Source organism: Pygocentrus nattereri, chromosome 14, assembly GCF_015220715.1.
Source record: "Pygocentrus nattereri isolate fPygNat1 chromosome 14, fPygNat1.pri, whole genome shotgun sequence".
NCBI lineage: Eukaryota > Metazoa > Chordata > Actinopteri > Characiformes > Serrasalmidae > Pygocentrus > Pygocentrus nattereri.
Window position 1 is genome coordinate 28,864,534 of NC_051224.1, and position 18,967 is coordinate 28,883,500.

Below are 18,967 nucleotides of genomic sequence, written 5' to 3' on the forward strand. Positions count from 1 at the left end.
GTAAAACAAACAGAATACAATGATTTGCAAATCCTTTTCAACCTATATTCAACTGAATACACTACAATGACAAGATATTAAATGTTCAAATGGATAAACTTTGTTTTTTGTAAATATTCACTCATTTTGAATTTGATGCCTGCAACATGTTCCAAAGAAGTGTGTTACATCACCTTTCCTTTTAACAACACTCAATAAGCGTTTGGGAACTGAGGACACTAATTGTTGAAGCTTTCTAGGTGGAATTCTTTCCCATTCTTGCTTGATGTACAACTTCAGTTGTTTAACAGTTCGGGGTCTCCATTCTCATATTTTGCGCTTCATAATGCACCACACATTTTCAATGGGAGACAGGTCTGGACTGCAGGCAGGCCAGTCTAGTACCTAGTACAGTCTAGCACTCTTTTACTATGAAGCCACGCTGTTGTAACACGTGTAGAATGTGGCTTGGCATTGTCTTGCTGAAATAAGCAGGGATGTCCCTGAAAAAGACGTTGCTTGGATGGCAGCATATGTTGCTACAAAACCTGTATGTACCTTTCAGCATTAATGGTGTCTTCACAGATGAACAAGTTACCCATGCCCTGGGCACTAACACACCCCCATATCATCAGAGATGCTGGCTTTAGAACTGATAACAATCCGGACAGTCCTTTTCCTCTTTGCTCCGGAGGACACAACGTCCATGATTTCCAAAAACAATTTGAAATGTGGACTCGTCAGACCACAGGACACTTTTCCACTTTGCGTCAGTCCATCTCAGATGAGCTCGGGCCCAGAGAAGCCGGCAGCGTTTCTGGGTGTTGTTGACATATGGCTTTCACTTTGCATGGCAGAGTTTAAACTTGCACTTGTAGATGGAGCGACGAACTGTATTCACTGACAATGGTTTTATGAAGTGTTCCTTAGCCCATGTGGTAATATCCATTACAGAATGATGTCAGTTTTTCATGCAGTACCACCTGAGGAATCGAAGGTCACGGGTATTCAATGTTGGTTTTCTGCCTTGCCATTTACTTGCAGAGATTTCTCCAGATTCTTTGAATCTTTTGATATTATGGACTGTACATGATGAAATCCCTAAATTCAATTGCACGTTGAGAAACATTCTTAAACTGTTGGACTATTTGCTCATGCATTTGTTCACAAAGTGGTGAACCTCACCCCATCCTTGCTTGTGAACCACTGAGCCTTTCAGGGACGCTCCCTTTATACCCAGTCATGACACTCACCTGTTTCCAATTAAACTGTTCACCTATGGAATGTTCCAAACAGGTTTTTTTAGCATTCTTCAACTTTCCCAGTCTTTTGTTGCCCCTGTCCCAACTTCTTTGGAACATGCTGCTGGCATTAAATTCAAATTGAGTGAATATTTGCAAAAAACAATAAAATATATCAATTTGAACATTAAATATCTTACCTTCATAGTGTATTCAACTGAATATAGGTTGAAAAGGATTTGCAAATCATTGTATTCTGTTTTTATTTATGTTTTACACAACGTCCCAACTTCATTGGAATTGGGGTTGCAATATAAATCCACTCCAGCTGGAATGTACACTGCTCAAAAAAATAAAGGGAACACTCAAATAACACATCCTAGATCTGAATGAATGAAATATTCTCATTGAATACTTTGTTCTGTACAAAGTTGAATGTGCCGACAACAAAATCACCCAAAAGTCAATGGAAATCAAATTAACCAATGGAGGCCTGGATTTGGAGTCACACACAAAATTAAAGTGGAAAAACACACTACAGGCTGATCCAACTTTGATGCAATGTCCTTAAAACAAGTCAAAATGAGGCTCAGTATTGTGTGTGGCCTCCATGTGCCTGTATGACCTCCCTACAACGCCTGGGCATGCTCCTGATGAGGTGGCGGATGGTCTCCTGAGGGATCTCCTCCCAGACCTGGACTAAAGCATCTGCCAACTCCTGGACAGTCTGTGGTGCAACGTGGCGTTGGTGGATGGAGCGAGACATGATGTCCCAGATGTGCTCAATCGGATTCAGGTCTGGGGAACGGGCGGGCCAGTCCATAGCTTCAATGCCTTCATCTTGCAGGAACTGCTGACACACTCCAGCCACATGAGGTCTAGCATTGTCCTGCATTAGGAGGAACCCAGGGCCAACCGCACCAGCATATGGTCTAACAAGGGGTCTGAGGATCTCATCTCATCACCTAATGGCAGTCAGGCTACCTCTGGCGAGCACATGGAGGGCGGCTCTCCAAAGAAATGCCACCCCACACCATTACTGACCCACTGCCAAACCAGTCATGCTGAAGGATGTTGCAGGCGGCAGATCGCTCTCCATGGCGTCTCCAGACTCTGTCACGTCTGTCACATGTGCTCAGTGTTTTCCTGCTTTCATCTGTGAAGAGCACAGGGCACCAGTGGCGACTTTGCCAATTCTGGTGTTCTCTGGCAAATGCCAAGCGTCCTGCACGGTGTTGGGCTGTGTGCACAACCCCCATCTGTGGACGTCGGGCCCTCATACCATCCTCATGGAGTCGGTTTCTAACCATTTGTGCAGACACATGCAAATTTGTGGCCTGCTGGAGGTCATTTTGCAGGGCTCTGGCAGTGTTCCTCCTGTTCCTCCTTGCACAAAGGCGGAGGTAGCGGTCCTGCTGCTGGGTTGTTGCCCTCCTACGGCCTCCTCCATGTCTCCTGGTGTACTGGCCTGTCTCCTGGTAGCACCTCCAGCCTCTGGACACTACGCTGACAGACACACCAATCCTTCTTGCCACAGCTCGCACTGATGTGCCATCTTGGATGAGCTGCACTACCTGAGCCACTTGTGTGGGTTGTAGAGTCTGTCTCATGCTATCACAAGTGTGAAAGCACCACCAACATTCAAAAGTGACCAAAACATCAGCCAGAAAGCATAGGTACTGAGAAGTGGTCTGTGGTCCTCACCTGCAGAACCACTCCTTCATTGAGTGTGTCTTGCTAATTGCCAATAATTTCCACCTTTTGTCTATTCCATTTGCACAACAGCATGTGAAATTGATTGTCAATCAGTGTTGCTTCCTAAGTGGACAGTTTGAATTCATAGAAGTTTGATTTTCTTGGAGTTATATTGTGTTGTTTAAGTGTTCCCTTTTTTTGAGCAGTTTAAAAGGGGAAACCATTTTTCCTCAGACTCTGGTTAAAATGTTCCCCCTGTATTCTCAGTGTAAAGGTGGTACATTATGAATAAAATCTACTGTAAAGACAAATCACATCAGTACCATAGCAGTAAGACTTCAGCCTCAAAGACTACAGGGAATCTAACTTTCTAGGTGCACTGAGATGAGTAGTCTAACAATAATAAAACAGACTAGTTACTGTGCTGTGTAATGCAGTTTATTTATTTCATCAACAAATGTTTCAAATCTACTCACACAACTTAGCTAGACTGATGAGGATATGGGACATAAATACACCTTAAAAATCCCTTAAGTCTGAACAACAGAACGTGTCTGCATGTACGGTGATTAAATCAGAAACGGCGCATTAAATCTTATGTTACTGGGAGTAGCTGAAAACGGAGCCAAAGCTAGCACTAGCAAGAAAACCCACGTAGTGTTTAAGCATTAAAACATCTGCTAACAACACATTTTATATTTTAAAATGTTTAATTACAAGTCCATTTACCAACAACGTGATAATCAATTTACCGCGAGAAACAGGGCGAAATCACGGTACAAACACAAACGAATTAAGCCGATATAAGCCCCACAGAGCAGCGGCAACTGAACACGTCGTGATTTCGACATGCGCAATGAGGGAAGAGCACCGGTTCGTTCACATTCACGGATTTGAGTCACTTAGCTAAACGAGTCTGAACCGTCATGTCAGAGAGATTGGATTTGAGCAACGAGGCTTTTAATGTGACCGTAACGTCTCATTAAACGTAACTTTTTTTGTTACAGTTTGTAAACAACAGTTTGTTTACTGCTCGTGCACGTAATTAATTCACGTGACGTTACTTAGGAAGTGCGCATACGAACGAGTAAGTAACAGATATGAGTCACATCCACCAATGTGAACCGTCATTTTAGAAAGATTGGATCTGAGCAAAAAGTCAAATTTGAGCGATGAGACTTGTAGTGTGACCGTATCCTAAACCAGACTTTTTTGCGTTTTACCTTTTTACTTCTGGTCTATAATCAGCTCGTTAACAGCCCTTTGGTCAGTTAAACTGTGTGTGTTACAGCAGGAAAAGCACAACATGTGCAGGGCAGTGGGTCTTCAGGACGAGGGTTGGGAAACTGCCCTAAACACAGTTAGTCAGTTGTGGTCTTTTGCGTCTTTATTGCATGTTGTCCACATACGTGGACAGTGTAACATTTTTATTTTCACAGTGATATTTATAAATAAAAATCCATTTATTACTCAGAACAGTATTTAAAACATCTTTAAAATAGTACTTTGTGCATAAAAATAGTAATGAATTCCGTTAGGAAACTGATCTCAGATCTTTCTGTGTTCAGATCTTACTCTCTGCTTTCTGAGCTGTTTGAAAAGGGACATGCGCTCGTTTCATCTGCAGCGTTTCTGTCCCTCGGCATGGAGACTCACAAATACGTTTACATGTTGTTGGTGATCTGCCTTACTTTAATATATTTTATCTGAGTTAAAATGCAGCGTGTGATGCCTGTAGGTGACCATGCTCCGTCCCCCAGGTAAGCGCGAGCTTCTGTTTACTTTCACTGACTGATCTGACAAGCGTTGTGGCTAAAATTCCTGCTAGCCACCTTTTCCCGTAAAAAACAGCATTGTATGCGATTGTTTTGTGTATCAGTCGTGCCTTTAATCTATACCGGTTACTTTAACTTTAATTTAGCGGGCTTTTTAAAAAATACAGCGCTTTATGCCCTTAACGCTCTTTAGAGTTTGTTTCCCCCGTTGTTTTCTTCTGGTTTTTAGCCTCAGCAATGGCTGAAAGGTGTGCACTACCACTGCAGTAAAGCATGGAGTTATACAGTACATTAAATACATTAAGGATTTATGAACGTATGCATATTTACAAGTTATGTAACTGCAAGAACCTTTTAATTCAGGTCGTGTGCCATGATCATTACCATCATTGTTTGTGAAGATATGACATACATAGATTTCATGAGGTATTGTCCTTTGCTCGGTTGTGTCTTATCAACTGTGATAGAATAAAAACTATGTGTACGTTTCTTCGTTTAGGACACACTTTGAACGTCGATGCAGCTGGAAGGCAGTGGACTAAAAGAGAGAAACTGGTACATTTTTGGAAAGTAGGCTAATTCTGCTACATGTCGTTTTCTGTTTAACATAGAAGTGGTTGGTGTCTGTGATCATGGTAGACCATCTTTGTTCTTTCTTCTCTTACAGCCTATGCCTTCCTGCTCCTTCAGACACATTGTATCTTTGCCTCAGGAAGGCAGAATAGAAACCTGAGTAAGCGTTTCAACTTCTCTGTGCCTTTGCCGCAGTGGTCAGGGAGTTTTAACCTGTCTGAGTGGCAGAGGCTTCAGCACGCTCCTTTACCGTGTGGTTGGCGAGATCTGTCTCATAATGGTAAAGAACACTTTTTTGAAAATATTTCAAAAAATCTCATACAAGTTTATTCATCTTCACATACTCCCCTCATATCTGGTATAAACCAGTGGTGAGGAACACACTGTCACTGCTTCATGATTCTACTAGCAGCCATCTGTTTGAGCAAGAGTATTCAGGTTAGTATGTGCATTGTGCTGTGGTGGGCAATGGAGGAATCCTCAAAGGTTCAGGACAAGGGAAGGCCATTGACAGCCATGATTATGTCTTCAGGTATGTGCACTCTGTCCTTATCTTTGGGGTGCAATTGTTTTCCATTTTAAGTTAATAGGCCCACTCAGGATTCAAGGTATGCAAAACTATGTCTACAACACAAATATAGCCATTGCATTTGCTACCCAAAATAACCAGTGAATGTGTGACTTCACCAGTTTTTAGATGTACTGTTGATGATGGTAAATTGTGGTAAATCTGAAACAATGTTTTCCTCAGAGACTATTTTGCCTTGAAGCTCCCTGCATGTTCCTTTCCTCCCTGCATGGATTTACAACATGGCCAAAATGTTATATTAAGGCTAGTGTCTCAGGCAAAATATTCCTAAGCATTTCCGGCAGTAAATTTGTTTCTAACTAGCATTAAGCATTGCAGTCTGAGGTGTCACAAAATTCCATTCCAGTTTTGTTTCCGATGTTTAATTGATTAAATATCAGTATAGTTTTTGATCCTTTCTAATCTTCCAGAATTGGAGCAGTTGAGCCTTTAGATCTATGGATCACAATGCATTTTACATGCTTTAATGGGTGTTGATGTTCTTTGATCATGCTTAAATAGTGACATGACAACTTACAGCTTACTATTCTTTAGTAGACACACTAAAGAAACTTCACCTCTGCAGTCTTATTTTGACAAGTCATATGTTTTTGTCTTGGTTTCAGCCACTGTACTAGATAGACAACCATTTGGTTGTCTAAATAGAGTGGACTCTTTTATGAAATTATCGGTAGGAGGTAATTGAATTTATTATTGATGTCTTCTGGTGTAATTAATGTACATATCAAATTCTCTTTAAAGACCACAACATGGCTGTAATCGAGATTGAAGGTGCTGAATTTCTGTTAGACAAGTAACTGCTTGCAATTTTTCAGGATAACCAAGCACTTTGAAGAGGATGTGGGCACTAAAATATGGGTTTACCACAAATACTCTGAAGAATTCCCTCAAGGCATACTGGAGAGATGGCTTCACCAGGGTGCCACAAGATCCTGTAAGTGAAGATGCTGTTTCTGAGGTTAGAGGTTTGAATTGCCTATTAAAGAAAGCTAATGTTTTATTCACATCCTTATGTTTTCACCACAGGTCATTTGCTATATCTTTAACCCCGCTAGCATCCGAGATTATGTGATGCTGGCTGCTGCCGCCCAGGGAGTTGCTGTGCCCTCGGGGTATGACAAAGGAGACTTGTAAGTATTTTTAGATGATACACTATAATGCACCAGTGCTTACTGTAGCAGCACACTGAAACATTGTTTTTGCAGTTCTCAAAGTAACCACACTGTGGTGCTGCTTCACTGTGTTCTCTGTCATCCATGCTTCATCTAAGGCCAAAGAAAAAAACATTACAATTTCCCGTTGCCCTTTGGTTTTGAGATGTTTGTCCAAGCATTCTGCGTTTTCAGATTGAGTCACTCTGAGTCATCGAAGTGTCTCTGCTGGCTTTGGGTATTTTTGTATTATTCTTCACTGGTACATTCATGCTTTTCTGGTTATTCATTATTTGTTTTTTCTTTCTTCATTTTGTGGCACAGGCCTTCCAAATATTTTGGATACAAGTGGCCAGTCCAGCAATTTAGAATGATTCATCCATCCTTCACTGAGTACGTAACTAAGAAGTGAGAGCATCTTTATATTTCTGTAGCACAGTGGGTAGTGTTGTGTGGTGTGTTTTTTTTTTTGTTTTTTTTTTACTTTGGAAGATTCTAGATGGTGATTCTAGGTTCTAATTGGCAGGTTTCTGAACTCTCCACTGTTAAATGAGGCACAGAGACGTCTACATGCCCAGTACTGGGGCGCTCATGCTCATGGCTGCCCTTCACGCCTGCGACCAGGTCAGAGTTTGTTCAATCCCTATGAATTTGAAGACAGATTCTTATGGTTCAGGTTATGGGAACTGCAGTTTATTAGCAGCTCTCTTTATGGGAGATCTAACCTCCCATATACTGCTTAATAATTGCTGCAGTTTTTGTCTTTGCAAAGTAATACCAATATCACAAAAGACCATAATATGCAGGAGAACCTTAATTAATGACAAAAAGCCTATCCTTGCAGTGATTAGGTGGAACCAAGTCATTCAAAGTGGATAAATATGAAATGCTGCATTGTGGAGAACATAACTGAATTTGATTTCTTTACAGTGGTGGTGTCACAATGTCTACAATGCAAATATAGCTATTTTCTATACTATTTAAAGATACTTAAGAATGTAACTCTGGCAGATGATATGATATCGTGAATGACCGCCAGAGGGTGGCTTACCCTATGAATACTTCCCTATTGTGTAGTGCTGATTGAGACTTAAGCCAATAAAGTCATTTGTGACATAGTGTGCGCTCTAAAGAGCATTGTCACGCCTCATCCTGGGTAACTACTTGGGGTAACCACACAGCATCTGACCGTCAAATGGCTTAAAAGTTCAAAGAACAACAATTACTTTTGTTACAAGTGTTTGTATTGCATATTTCATGGGCGATACAGCAAAAATATAATATGTTTTCACAATACACAATATGGATCATGGTATTTTAAAACAGAGAATGAGTACAATTATATTCAACATTCTACATACTGTACTGCACTAAGACCAGATAAAAATGACTAAATATGCTCTTTTAGAAATTGATTTTCATTCATAGTCAGTGTTCTTTAAAATTGTTTTCATTATATGCCCAGAAAAGTGTATTGTGTATCACCATAATAGAATTTCTCATGATGTTAAAATATCGTCATATCGCCTGCCTCTAATTTCATACCTCCTGACTGAAGTTTATTTATGTTTCAAATTTTACAACAGCCTTTGTCATAAAGCAGATTTACAGAAAAATCCCTGTCTAAGCCTCCATGAGCAAGCCAAAGGTGACAGTGGCAAGAACAATTCTCCCTAAGACAAAGAGGCCTTGACCCAGAACCAAGACTCAAAAGCAGGATCCATCCTCCTGTTGTCCACACCAGATAGCAAACAATAACAGTGGAGAATGAGATTTCATCATTAGTATAACGTACAGAAAGAGTGGAAAAGCAGGAGTAGCAATGTCCGTGATTTAAAAAGTGCAGCAGTATCATCAGGAGGGTCAGGACAGTGTTGCTCCGCAGGAAGCTTTGTGATGCTCAGACTGATCCAGAAGGCTGGTGAGCCTAACTAAAGGCAGAGATAGGTGACAGAGACACGAGGGCACCCTGCACTCTGTCAGCGCCCACTGCCAGCAGATTTGAGTGAAAGCACGAGAGTAGCAGGACCACAGCACCATCACCCCCAGTCACTGCAGTACTCAATGCCCATGTGTCCCCAGATCTGTACCTTTTATGTAATGGGAAAATCTAATTACCAAAGGCTTGATCAAACAACTAGGTTTTTAGCAAGACTGAGGCTGAGTCTCAAACACTGAAAAGACTACTCCCTGATATAACTTTATTAATACTAGGTACTAATAGTAAGCCAGCACCTTGTGATCTAAGTAGGCGTGATGGTTCACTCATGTACTAAGGGGAGAGGCCATTTAGAGGTTTGTATGTCAGTAAAAGAATTTTGTACTTCATGAAGAATTTAACTGGTAATAAAACTGGCATAAAACTGGGCTGATATGGTCAAATATTCTTGTTCTTGTGAGGCTAGAAGCATTCTGGACTAACTAAAGCTTGTTGAGGTTGTTGTTGGAACATCTAGACAGCAGGGCAGTGCAGTAATCCAGCCTTGAGCTAATACATGCATGAACTACTTTTTCTGCATCCTGTAGATATAATGCATTTCTTAATTTGGCAATATTGCAGAAATGCAGAAAAGCTATTCTTGTAGTATGTACATTGAAGGACAGATCAGGATCTATCGTAACACTGAGGGTTTTTTATTTTTGAAGATATACCAGATGCAACTGTTTGTTTCTAGCAGCTCTTGGACCAAGAATAAGATTGTCTGTCTTTTTTTTTTTTTTTTTTTTTTTTTTTTTTTTCCTGAATTGAGAAGGATGAAGTTACTCGACATCCAGTCTTGTATGTCTTTTACACAGTCCTCAGTCTTATGTTGAAGTTTATTATCTGGCTTGGTCAATTATATACAATTGTGTACGTGTCATCAGCATGTTTACTGATGATGGTAGCTAGTAGTAGCTTATATAATGAGAATTGTATAGGTCCTAAAACAGAGCCTTGTGAAACTCCATGCTGTACTTTTGTATGAACAAATGGTTCATCATTTACATTCACAAACTGATAGTGATCAGTCAGGTAAGATCTGAACCAGGAAAGAGCTATTTCTGTTACTCCTACAAGATTTTCTAGCCTATCTAGTACTATAGAATGGCCTATTATATCAAATGTTAAATCAAGATCAAGGAGGACTAGCAAAGATATATTTTCTTGGTGAGAGGATACAGAGATCATTTCTAATTTTCACTAGTGCTGTCTCTGTACTGTGATTGGATTGATCTAAATCCAGACTGGATTTTTTTTTCACGTACCTGACTCTTATGCAAATAAGAGCTTGGTAGTTGTGCCACAGCTTTTTCCTAAATCTTTGATATAAAATTAAATATATGTCTATAGTTTGCTAAATCGCAGGGATCAAGGGGAATTGGTTCATAGCCAAGGCAAGAGAGGAGATTATTATTGAAAGAAGACGTTTGATTATTTCTTTCTATTTCTATAATTGAGTAAACTTGTAGGAAATAGATCTTGTATGCAAGTACATATTAGCTCATAGAAGCTGATAGATCTGGGAGGTTTCTGATAAAGCTATTAGCTGTGTATATGATGCTATAGTCCGCTTAACACAATAGTGTGGCAGTAAACATATGTCTTAAGGGAATTTCATGTGAGATTAGGTAAGGATCTGAGACTGCTGTGCTCTGGGGGATAATGGCAAAATAATCTATGATTACATCGAAGGTCAGAATTAAGTCTAGAGTGTGGTTGCAGGAGTGAGTGGGACCCTTTATATTTTGAATGAACCCACAACTCAATGCTTACTTAGTGGATCCTGTGGTTTGTCAAAGTGAATATTAAAATCTCAGACAATCATTACTTTATTCCAGAGCTTTATTAAACTTGATGGAAAATGAGCAAATTCCTGTAAGAATTCAGAATGTGGTACTGGTGGCCTTTAGATTGTAATTGGTGAAACAAATTTTTTGTTTGTTCCTCGATCACTTATATTGAGAAAAAGAATTTCAAAAGAAGCAAATATGTACCCTGCTTTATGATTCACACCAAAAGCTTTTGTATAAAAGGTTGCTAAACCTTCACCCTGGCCCCTTAAACGAGGGCAATGGGAGTTGAGCGCTCCCATCAGATGAACTGCCCTTAGTAATGCTGACCTGAGGAATGCTCACTTCAGTATGTAACGTATCATTTATGGATATCACTTTCAAAAGATCTGCTGTTTGTATCATCTTGAATTTGACCTTATTAAGGTAACAGTTTTAGCTCCTGTAGGTTGCAAACTAGACAGGCATGAGAAAATAAACTGAGCAAAGCCCTTGGAACGGAATAGGAATAGAGCCAGGGTCTGTGTGGGGGGGTATGTGGTCCCCTTTGCATGGGGGGAGTCGATACCATATTAGGATGGCCATTTCTACCATTACAATGGCCACTGGGGAGGGCAGAAATATGTGGTTTGAGGAGCACCCACTTCTTAGTAACCAAACAGGTAACCTAGCACTAAATGAAGCTCTTGTAATGTAGTTCTGCAGACATTTAGAGTTTGTGAAAGCCATATCTGGCATTGTGGGCCTACAGTGAGTGCCATTTAGATGTATCAGTTCCTGTGTAACAAATCCCAGCACATGAAATACTGCATGAATAGCATTTCTTACAATTGGCCCTGCCTCCATCTGTTCCAGGCTGGAGCCAGACCAATAAAGCTTCCATATGAGCCACTGTACTAGATCATCTACTATTTTATGAAGCTTTAATCTTGAATTTATTTTGGATTTCATTTTGGGTGATGTGCTGTATCCTAGTGCATTGCTGCACTTTTTACTCCACTCTTGGTAGCTGGTCTTCCTGATGAGGGGAGCATAGCAACATTACTAACAATTGCAGCAGCAACCTGGTGTTAAGGGACATGGCAGAACTGTGTACACATGAATGGACTGTGCCTTGAGAAGGTGCTCTAAAAATCTATATATAAATAAATTATATATAAATAAAGGGGCGAGAATAGGTTCACATAAAGTGAACTCACCTCTTTTGCAGTGCTAGCCAGATAAACAGGCTAATGGCAGCTCCACCATGCAAAAATTGAAAAAGTCAGAGAACTTGCCAGTAATGAGGTACAGGAAAGAGCATTTCACAATGCCCGAAATATGCATGTTTGATACGCAGTTGAGTTTGATGTGAGGAAGAACCAACCAACCATGATGATGATGATGATGATAATGATAATGATAATGATGATAATAATAATAATAATAATAATAATCCTGCCTTTCACCTGAAGACTGCTGGGATAGGCTCCAGCACCCCCCCACAACCCTGACGGAGAAGCGGCTTAGAAAATGGATGGATGGATGGATGGATGGATAATTGTTATTATTGTTATAATTATTAATTGTTATTATTATTATTATAAATGGCATTTGTATAGTGCTTTTCTAGGACCCAAAGAAGCTTACAAATTACAATCAGTGGCACAAAAAACAGACACACATACATTCACCGGCCACTTTATTAGCTAGTAAAAGGTTGGACCCCCTTTTGCTTTCCGAACTGCCTTAATTCTTCGTGGCCTACTTTCAACAAGGTGTTGAAAATATTTCTCAGAGATTTTAGTCGGTTATTTGAGTTACTGCTACCTTTCTATCATCTCGAACGAGTCTGCCCATTCTCCTCAGACCTCTCACATAAACAAGGCATTTTCATCTACACAACTGCCGCTCACTGGATAGTTTCTCTTTTTCGGACCATTCTCTGTAAACCCTAGAGATGGTGGTGCGTGAAAATCCCAGTAGATCAGCGGTTTCTGAAATACCAACAACCATGCCACGTTCAAAGTCACTTAAATCCCCTTTCTTCCCCTTTCTGATGCTCGGTCTACACTTCAGCAAGTTGTCTTGACCACCTCTACATGCCTAAATACATTGAGTTGTGGCCATGTGATTGGCTGATTAGCTATTTGTGTTAACAAGCAATTGAACAGGTGTACCTAATAAAGTAGCCGGTGAGTGTATATAAACAACATACAAAAAATGATACAGCAGAGACAGATACAAAATCACAGCACAGATAATGAACTGACATGAGCTATAATAGTTGAGGATAAAGGAGGATTAAATGCAAGATAGAACAGATGTGTATTATGGTTGGATTTAAATGAGGACAGAGAATTAGACTGCTGAATATAAGAAGGGAGAGAGTTCTCTGGAAAATGCACGATCACCAAAGCTATGGAGTTTAGAGGAGGGAATGGTAAGCAGACCAGCGGTAGAAAAACAAAAAGTGCACGTAGGATTGGAGGACATCAGAGAGATAGGAAGGAGTAAGACTGTTGAGAGCTTTGTAAGTGAGAATAAGGATCTTAAACGGAATACAGTAGTTTATGGCAAGTCCATGGAGGTTTTGGAGAACAGGTGTAATGTGGTGATGTAACTGGGTGTAAGTAAGGAGATGAGCAGCAGAGTTTTGAACTGCCTGAAGTTTATGAAGGAATGAGAAGGCAATACCTGCAAGAGGAGAATTACAATAGTCTAAATCAGGGGTGGCCAACGTGTGGCTCGTAAGCCGCATACGGCTCTTCTATTTACAATTATTTTTTTTAATTATAATATAATATATATTTATATTTATATTTATTTATATATATATATATATATATATTATGTAGCATACGTTGACATTTTCCATGCTGGACAAAGCCAAAGTCTGTTGCCTCGGTGATGCTACACCCACGCCCCTCCCCTGGCAAGGAGAATGTCGCAGCAGAACCACAACCTGAGCCAGGCTACTAGCTATCCAACCGCCGAAACATGGCGGCGTCAGGCAAATGTAAAGCCTAACAAAAATATGAAGATGAACACACAACCTTCTTACCAGAGTGGGAGGATTTGTATTTTTTATTGAGCAAAAAGGGAAGCCGTTCTGTTTAAAATGCCAAACGTCGTTATCCAATTTTAAAGCTTCCAATCTTCAGCGCCACTTTGCCTCACTGAACGCCAACGTGGTGGACATGCTACACCACTTGGACAGACTGAACCTTGATCTACAGGGGAAATTAAAAATGCTACCTGATCTAGTGCAGTCAGTATTTGCATTTGTTAACAAACTCATGCTGCTTAAAACTCATCTTAAAAAGGGAGAACTAACACATTTCCAGTCTGTGTCAAATGTGTGCCAAAAAAGTGCCCAAGCAGCTAAGGTCCTAAAAGGGAGAACGGCACACTATGCAACACTTCTTGAAAGTCTGCAACAGAACTTTGAGGACAGATTCCATGATCTACAGTTGAAAAGGCCACAAATTACATTCCTTGTTAACCCTTTTGCTGCTGATTCAGACTGTTTGAAATTGGTGACAGATGAAGCTACATCTCAAATGGAGATGATGATTGAACCTTTTGAAGATGACAGACTCAGGTCTGTTCTGAGTGAGGGAACCCTGGAATTTTGGAAAATTGTGCCTGTGGAGAAGCATCCCAATGTAAAACAAGCTGCACTGAAGCTCTTGTCAATGTTCGGCTCAACCTATGTTTGTGAATTTGCATTTTCCACCCTGAAACATGTGAAATCAAAGCATCGCTCTGTTCTTACTGATACACATGTGAAAGAACTGCTTCGAGTAGCACCAACTGAATGCAAGCCAGATTTGAAACGGATTGTGGAAAACAAAAAATGCCAGAGGTCCCACTAAACTCATCTACATGACAGGTAGGAAAATGGGTTTAAAAACTATAAATGTTTGTGTAAATATAGCCTGCGGCTCCTAGTAGTAGTAATGAGCATTTTGTTCTGCATCTTGGTGTCTGAAAGGTTGACCACCTCTGATCTAAATGGTTAGAAATGAAAGCATGAATGAGTTTCAGCAGCTGACTGGGAGAGAGAGATGGTCAGATTTTTGCTATATTGTGCAAGGGAAAGAAAGAAGTTAGGTAACTGACAGAGTTGAGTTTAAGTGAAGAGTCAAGGATGACACCCAGATTACGGACCACAGAGGAGGGAAACAAAATCAGATGAAAGAGTGACATTACATATTCCACGCATGTTCTGAGGCAGAGTAGGAGAACCAATCATGAAAATCTCTGGATATGCGATGGCTAGATGAGGCTGGCACGAAGAAACCCACTGTGCAAACATCTATACTCACATTGGAAGTTATTTCAGCTCTTGAGAACAGCACATTCAATTTGAATGCAAGAAGGAAAAAGGGTAAATTATGTGAATGTGCCCTTATAGCACAGGCTATATCACAAAACTTTGTTGGTGTAAGTTTTGAGCCACGCTACGCACTCCATGGGCTAAGCTGGAGCCTATCCCAGCGTTCATTGGGCAGAAGGCAGGATACATCCTGGACAGGTCTCCAGTCCATCGCAAGGCAGACAGACACTCACATCCAGGGGCAATTTAGCATGTCCAATTAGCCTAACTGCATGTCTTTGGACTGTGGGAGGCAACTGGAGGAAACCCACGCAGAGGACCCCGGTGGCCCGGCCGGGGAATTGAACCCAAGCCCTCCTTGCTGTGAGGCGATAGCACTACCCCCACTGCGCCACCATGCCGCCCTAGAACAAATCATTTTACATCAAACCCTGTTGAATAACTTTATCCTAAACAAATATTTAATTATGTAAAAAAAAATTTAATTCCTCTTTAACAGCCTGCTCTGTTAATCCAAGTGTAGATACTTACGGTGTTTTCACACCTAAAAGTCCTGGCCAAGGTATTTGTTACATTGTATACATTTGATCCAGTTAATTTTGGTTTCACATTGCAATTTAGCCACTACACTACATGACACACCTATGTCCTGTTGTCATCACCAAAGTGGGCCATGCCTTCCCATTCTTAGCATAGATAGGGTTGTAGAGAGGCGTGAGTCTGATGTTGATGTGTTGACAGCAGCTTGGCAGGTAGCCTTTTCCATTTGAATGAAGAAAAATGAATATCCCTTCTCTCTCATCCTCTCAGAAAGTAAGATATATAAGTTTTAGCATTTTACTGCTTTTTTCAGATTGATTTTTGACATTTTCATTGGACCAAATTGCAATGAAATATTTAGCCTCCTCCTCATCTCCACATGTGCTACTGCAGCTCACTTTTATTTCTTTTGCAATTTTTTTAGTGGGTGAAGATGGCCTGGTTCAACATTCTGTAATTGGATAGAAAGTACAACTTCTAACTATCTAAAAAGTCCTTTGCAGATGAACAGAACAGATTTTGATCCGGACCAAGACCACTTATTTTGGTTGGACCAAAGTTTGGTCCTTTAGTCTGAGGCACCTTTCACACCTGCTATTTTGGTTTGGACCAAATTGAGAAGTCTAAAGGTCCAGACCAAACAAGGTAGGTGTGAAAGTACCCTCAAGCTATGATTTAGTCCCTGTATGTGTGCAAATAAGTATGACAATTTTTGTGAAGTGTGAGGAGTTACATGGCTTCCCTTTCTTAGAATGAAAAAAGCACAACAGAAAGTATAACAATGAAAAAGTGCTTATTGAACTGAAGAGTACTTTGCATTCTTGAAATGTATGTAGTAAGGGTCATTTCCTAAAAATTATTAAAAAAAGACTGGAGGGCTGCACCTCAGAAGCTCAACTGTGATTGATTTAAGAGCTGTTTATGATCTATAATCTTTGATGTGGAGTATAAGTTGCACAAGGATTAGATTGAACTAATCTTAAAGTTAGATAGCTAAGCAATTCTGCTTTGTGAGGTTGGCGCCTGTACTTAGGAAAGAAACACCATGAATTCATCCCAGAAAACCTTGGGGAAAGGGAATATTGTATTGTTCCAGTATTTTTAAAGTTGGGTAAAACATGTGCCAAAAAGAGTGCAATTTCAAATGACAAGTTTTTACCATAGCACATCACACTGATTTTGTGAACTGCCTGTAAAGAAGTTACAACAGCTAGAAACAACCAAGTAGAGATGTGCTGTGGACAACACAATAACAAATAGTTGACAGTCATGAGTAATATGTTTAGTGTATGAGCTGGTTTTCGTAGCTGAAAAACCTGAACCTTAATTCATAGAAAATAATCTAAATTTCAGTTTAAATTGCAGTTAGTATATTGGTCAGAAAGATCACAATTAGATATTTTGCCCAAATCAATCATCCCTAATAAAACATCAGAATAACAACTTTAGTAAGACATTCTGGCATGTTTGTCTCATCCCAAGACTGTTATTGTTGGACTATAACAAACCTGTGTTACCTGGTGGTATATTTCAGATGCTTATTTACTGAATTCAACAAATGCCCAGTGCTTTCTAATAATATGTGTTTTCAGTCAGTGGGTTTCCTGTTTTCTGACTACAAGGAGATTCTTTGAGCAATTATTGTGTGTGGAAATGGACAGATATATACCGATGCAGCAGTAAGATGAGTATTCCTTTAACATTTAGTCTTGTGCTATAATTGTTGACATTTGAGAGCTTCATACAGCACTTTGTAAAAAAATGTGCACTTACTAGAGCTGTCATTTAATGCATATATTTCTGCATATGGCTTCATCACATGGAACTATGAGGACTTCTCCGAACATTACTACGACGCAGAGAAGAAGCCATTGCTTTTCTATGCCAACCATGACATGCTGATGGAGGGGGAACTATGGGAGTTCTTGAATTCCTCTAGAGTTTTATGGCTGTACCAAAGAAATGGCATGAAGTCCCGTCATTCAGAGACTGGCTAGATTAAACTCTCCTCCCCATTTGTGAAGTTGGTATGTATTATTAGTTTTGCATGTGTATGTAACATTTACATACTTATATTTCTCCTTTGGTTCAAGGAACATGATTTTTCATACTGATTCCATCTTTTCTGTTTTGAAAATATGCTATAAAAGGCAAGGAAAAATGTACCCTTAAATAGATTTGTTCTCTCCGATTTTGTTTAAATTGATTTATTGTGCTATATTTAATTATTCATGTCATCATTTGAATTAAACAAAGTGGGATTTCTCTGTAAATCTGGGTAACACAACCCCAAAGTGAAGCTCGTCCATTAAAAAAAGTCTTGTCTTTCCGTTCAAGTTACCCCCTACGTTGGAAGTAGTGGAGTTTGCACTGCTATGTTCTCAAACCTTTATTCAGATATTGAATTTGTTGAATTTTTTCTGTAGAAAATAAAGTTTCCTTTGACATACAGTACTGTGCAAAAGTCAAAATGACCATTAAGGTGTATTAAATATGTATTAAAAAAACAAATCTAATAAATATAAGATTAAGCACAGGCTTTCAGACTCAGATAGCATTCAGATGTCTTCTCACATTGTTTCATACTGTAGCAGTAGTGGAGTTTGATTTTCATCCTATCTTCCAAGATGAAAGCTTCAAGTCTGGAAGGTTTCTGTGGTCTATGAGGTCTGGCACATTTTTTCTCCATCTTGCAATCATCTTTTGAGCTCCAGTTTTGGAAACTCTTTTTCACTTATTTTCCTTTGACTTTCCCCTTCTGTACTCCTTATGCAAAGGATTGTCTTATATCTCTGTAAGCAATCTGAGGATCTTGACCATCAAAGTATATTTTTTTCAATGGTAGTTTAAAAGAATCAGAAATATAATCATTACAGAAGTTAGTTTAAAATTTGCAAGTGTGTAGATGCTCCAGTGCTTGTCTGTGTGATGGTCAAGGTTGTCTGGCTCAAGGGAAGCTATCAGAGTCAGGCTCTACACATAGACACACACGCTCACACACATACGCACCCATGCACTTTCACACAGACACGCACAACCTCACACACACCTACAGACATACACTCACATAGACGCATACACATACCTACATGAAACTCACGCATAGATTTAGAGGGGCGACTATCACTTCAATTGACATTTCGACGCTTATTGACGATGAGGGTCTGTCTGGTGGGGGTTATTAGTTAGATTAGAGGTTTCTGTGCCTGGAGGCTATCTTTTTATGATATTCAATGCTGTTTCTATCAAGGGAACGGGAAGATGTCACATAAAACTTTAGGCTCCATTAAATCTGCACATCACAACACACACATACGTCCACTAAGTCTGGC

At 39.9% G+C, this 18,967-nt stretch overlaps 1 protein-coding gene across 1 annotated transcript; it reads left to right on the top strand.

Annotated features, from left to right (window-relative positions):
- The first annotated feature begins 4,659 nt into the window (after positions 1 to 4,659).
- st6galnac2 (ST6 (alpha-N-acetyl-neuraminyl-2,3-beta-galactosyl-1,3)-N-acetylgalactosaminide alpha-2,6-sialyltransferase 2) lies at positions 4,660 to 17,632 on the top strand. Its single transcript, XM_037544919.1, is given in 11 exon segments — positions 4,660 to 4,675; positions 5,358 to 5,543; positions 5,633 to 5,795; positions 5,864 to 5,875; positions 6,668 to 6,703; positions 6,705 to 6,786; positions 6,879 to 6,982; positions 7,328 to 7,411; positions 7,530 to 7,550; positions 7,552 to 7,627; positions 17,414 to 17,632. Coding segments are annotated over 11 exon segments (999 nt in total).
- The last annotated feature ends 1,335 nt before the right edge of the window (positions 17,633 to 18,967 follow it).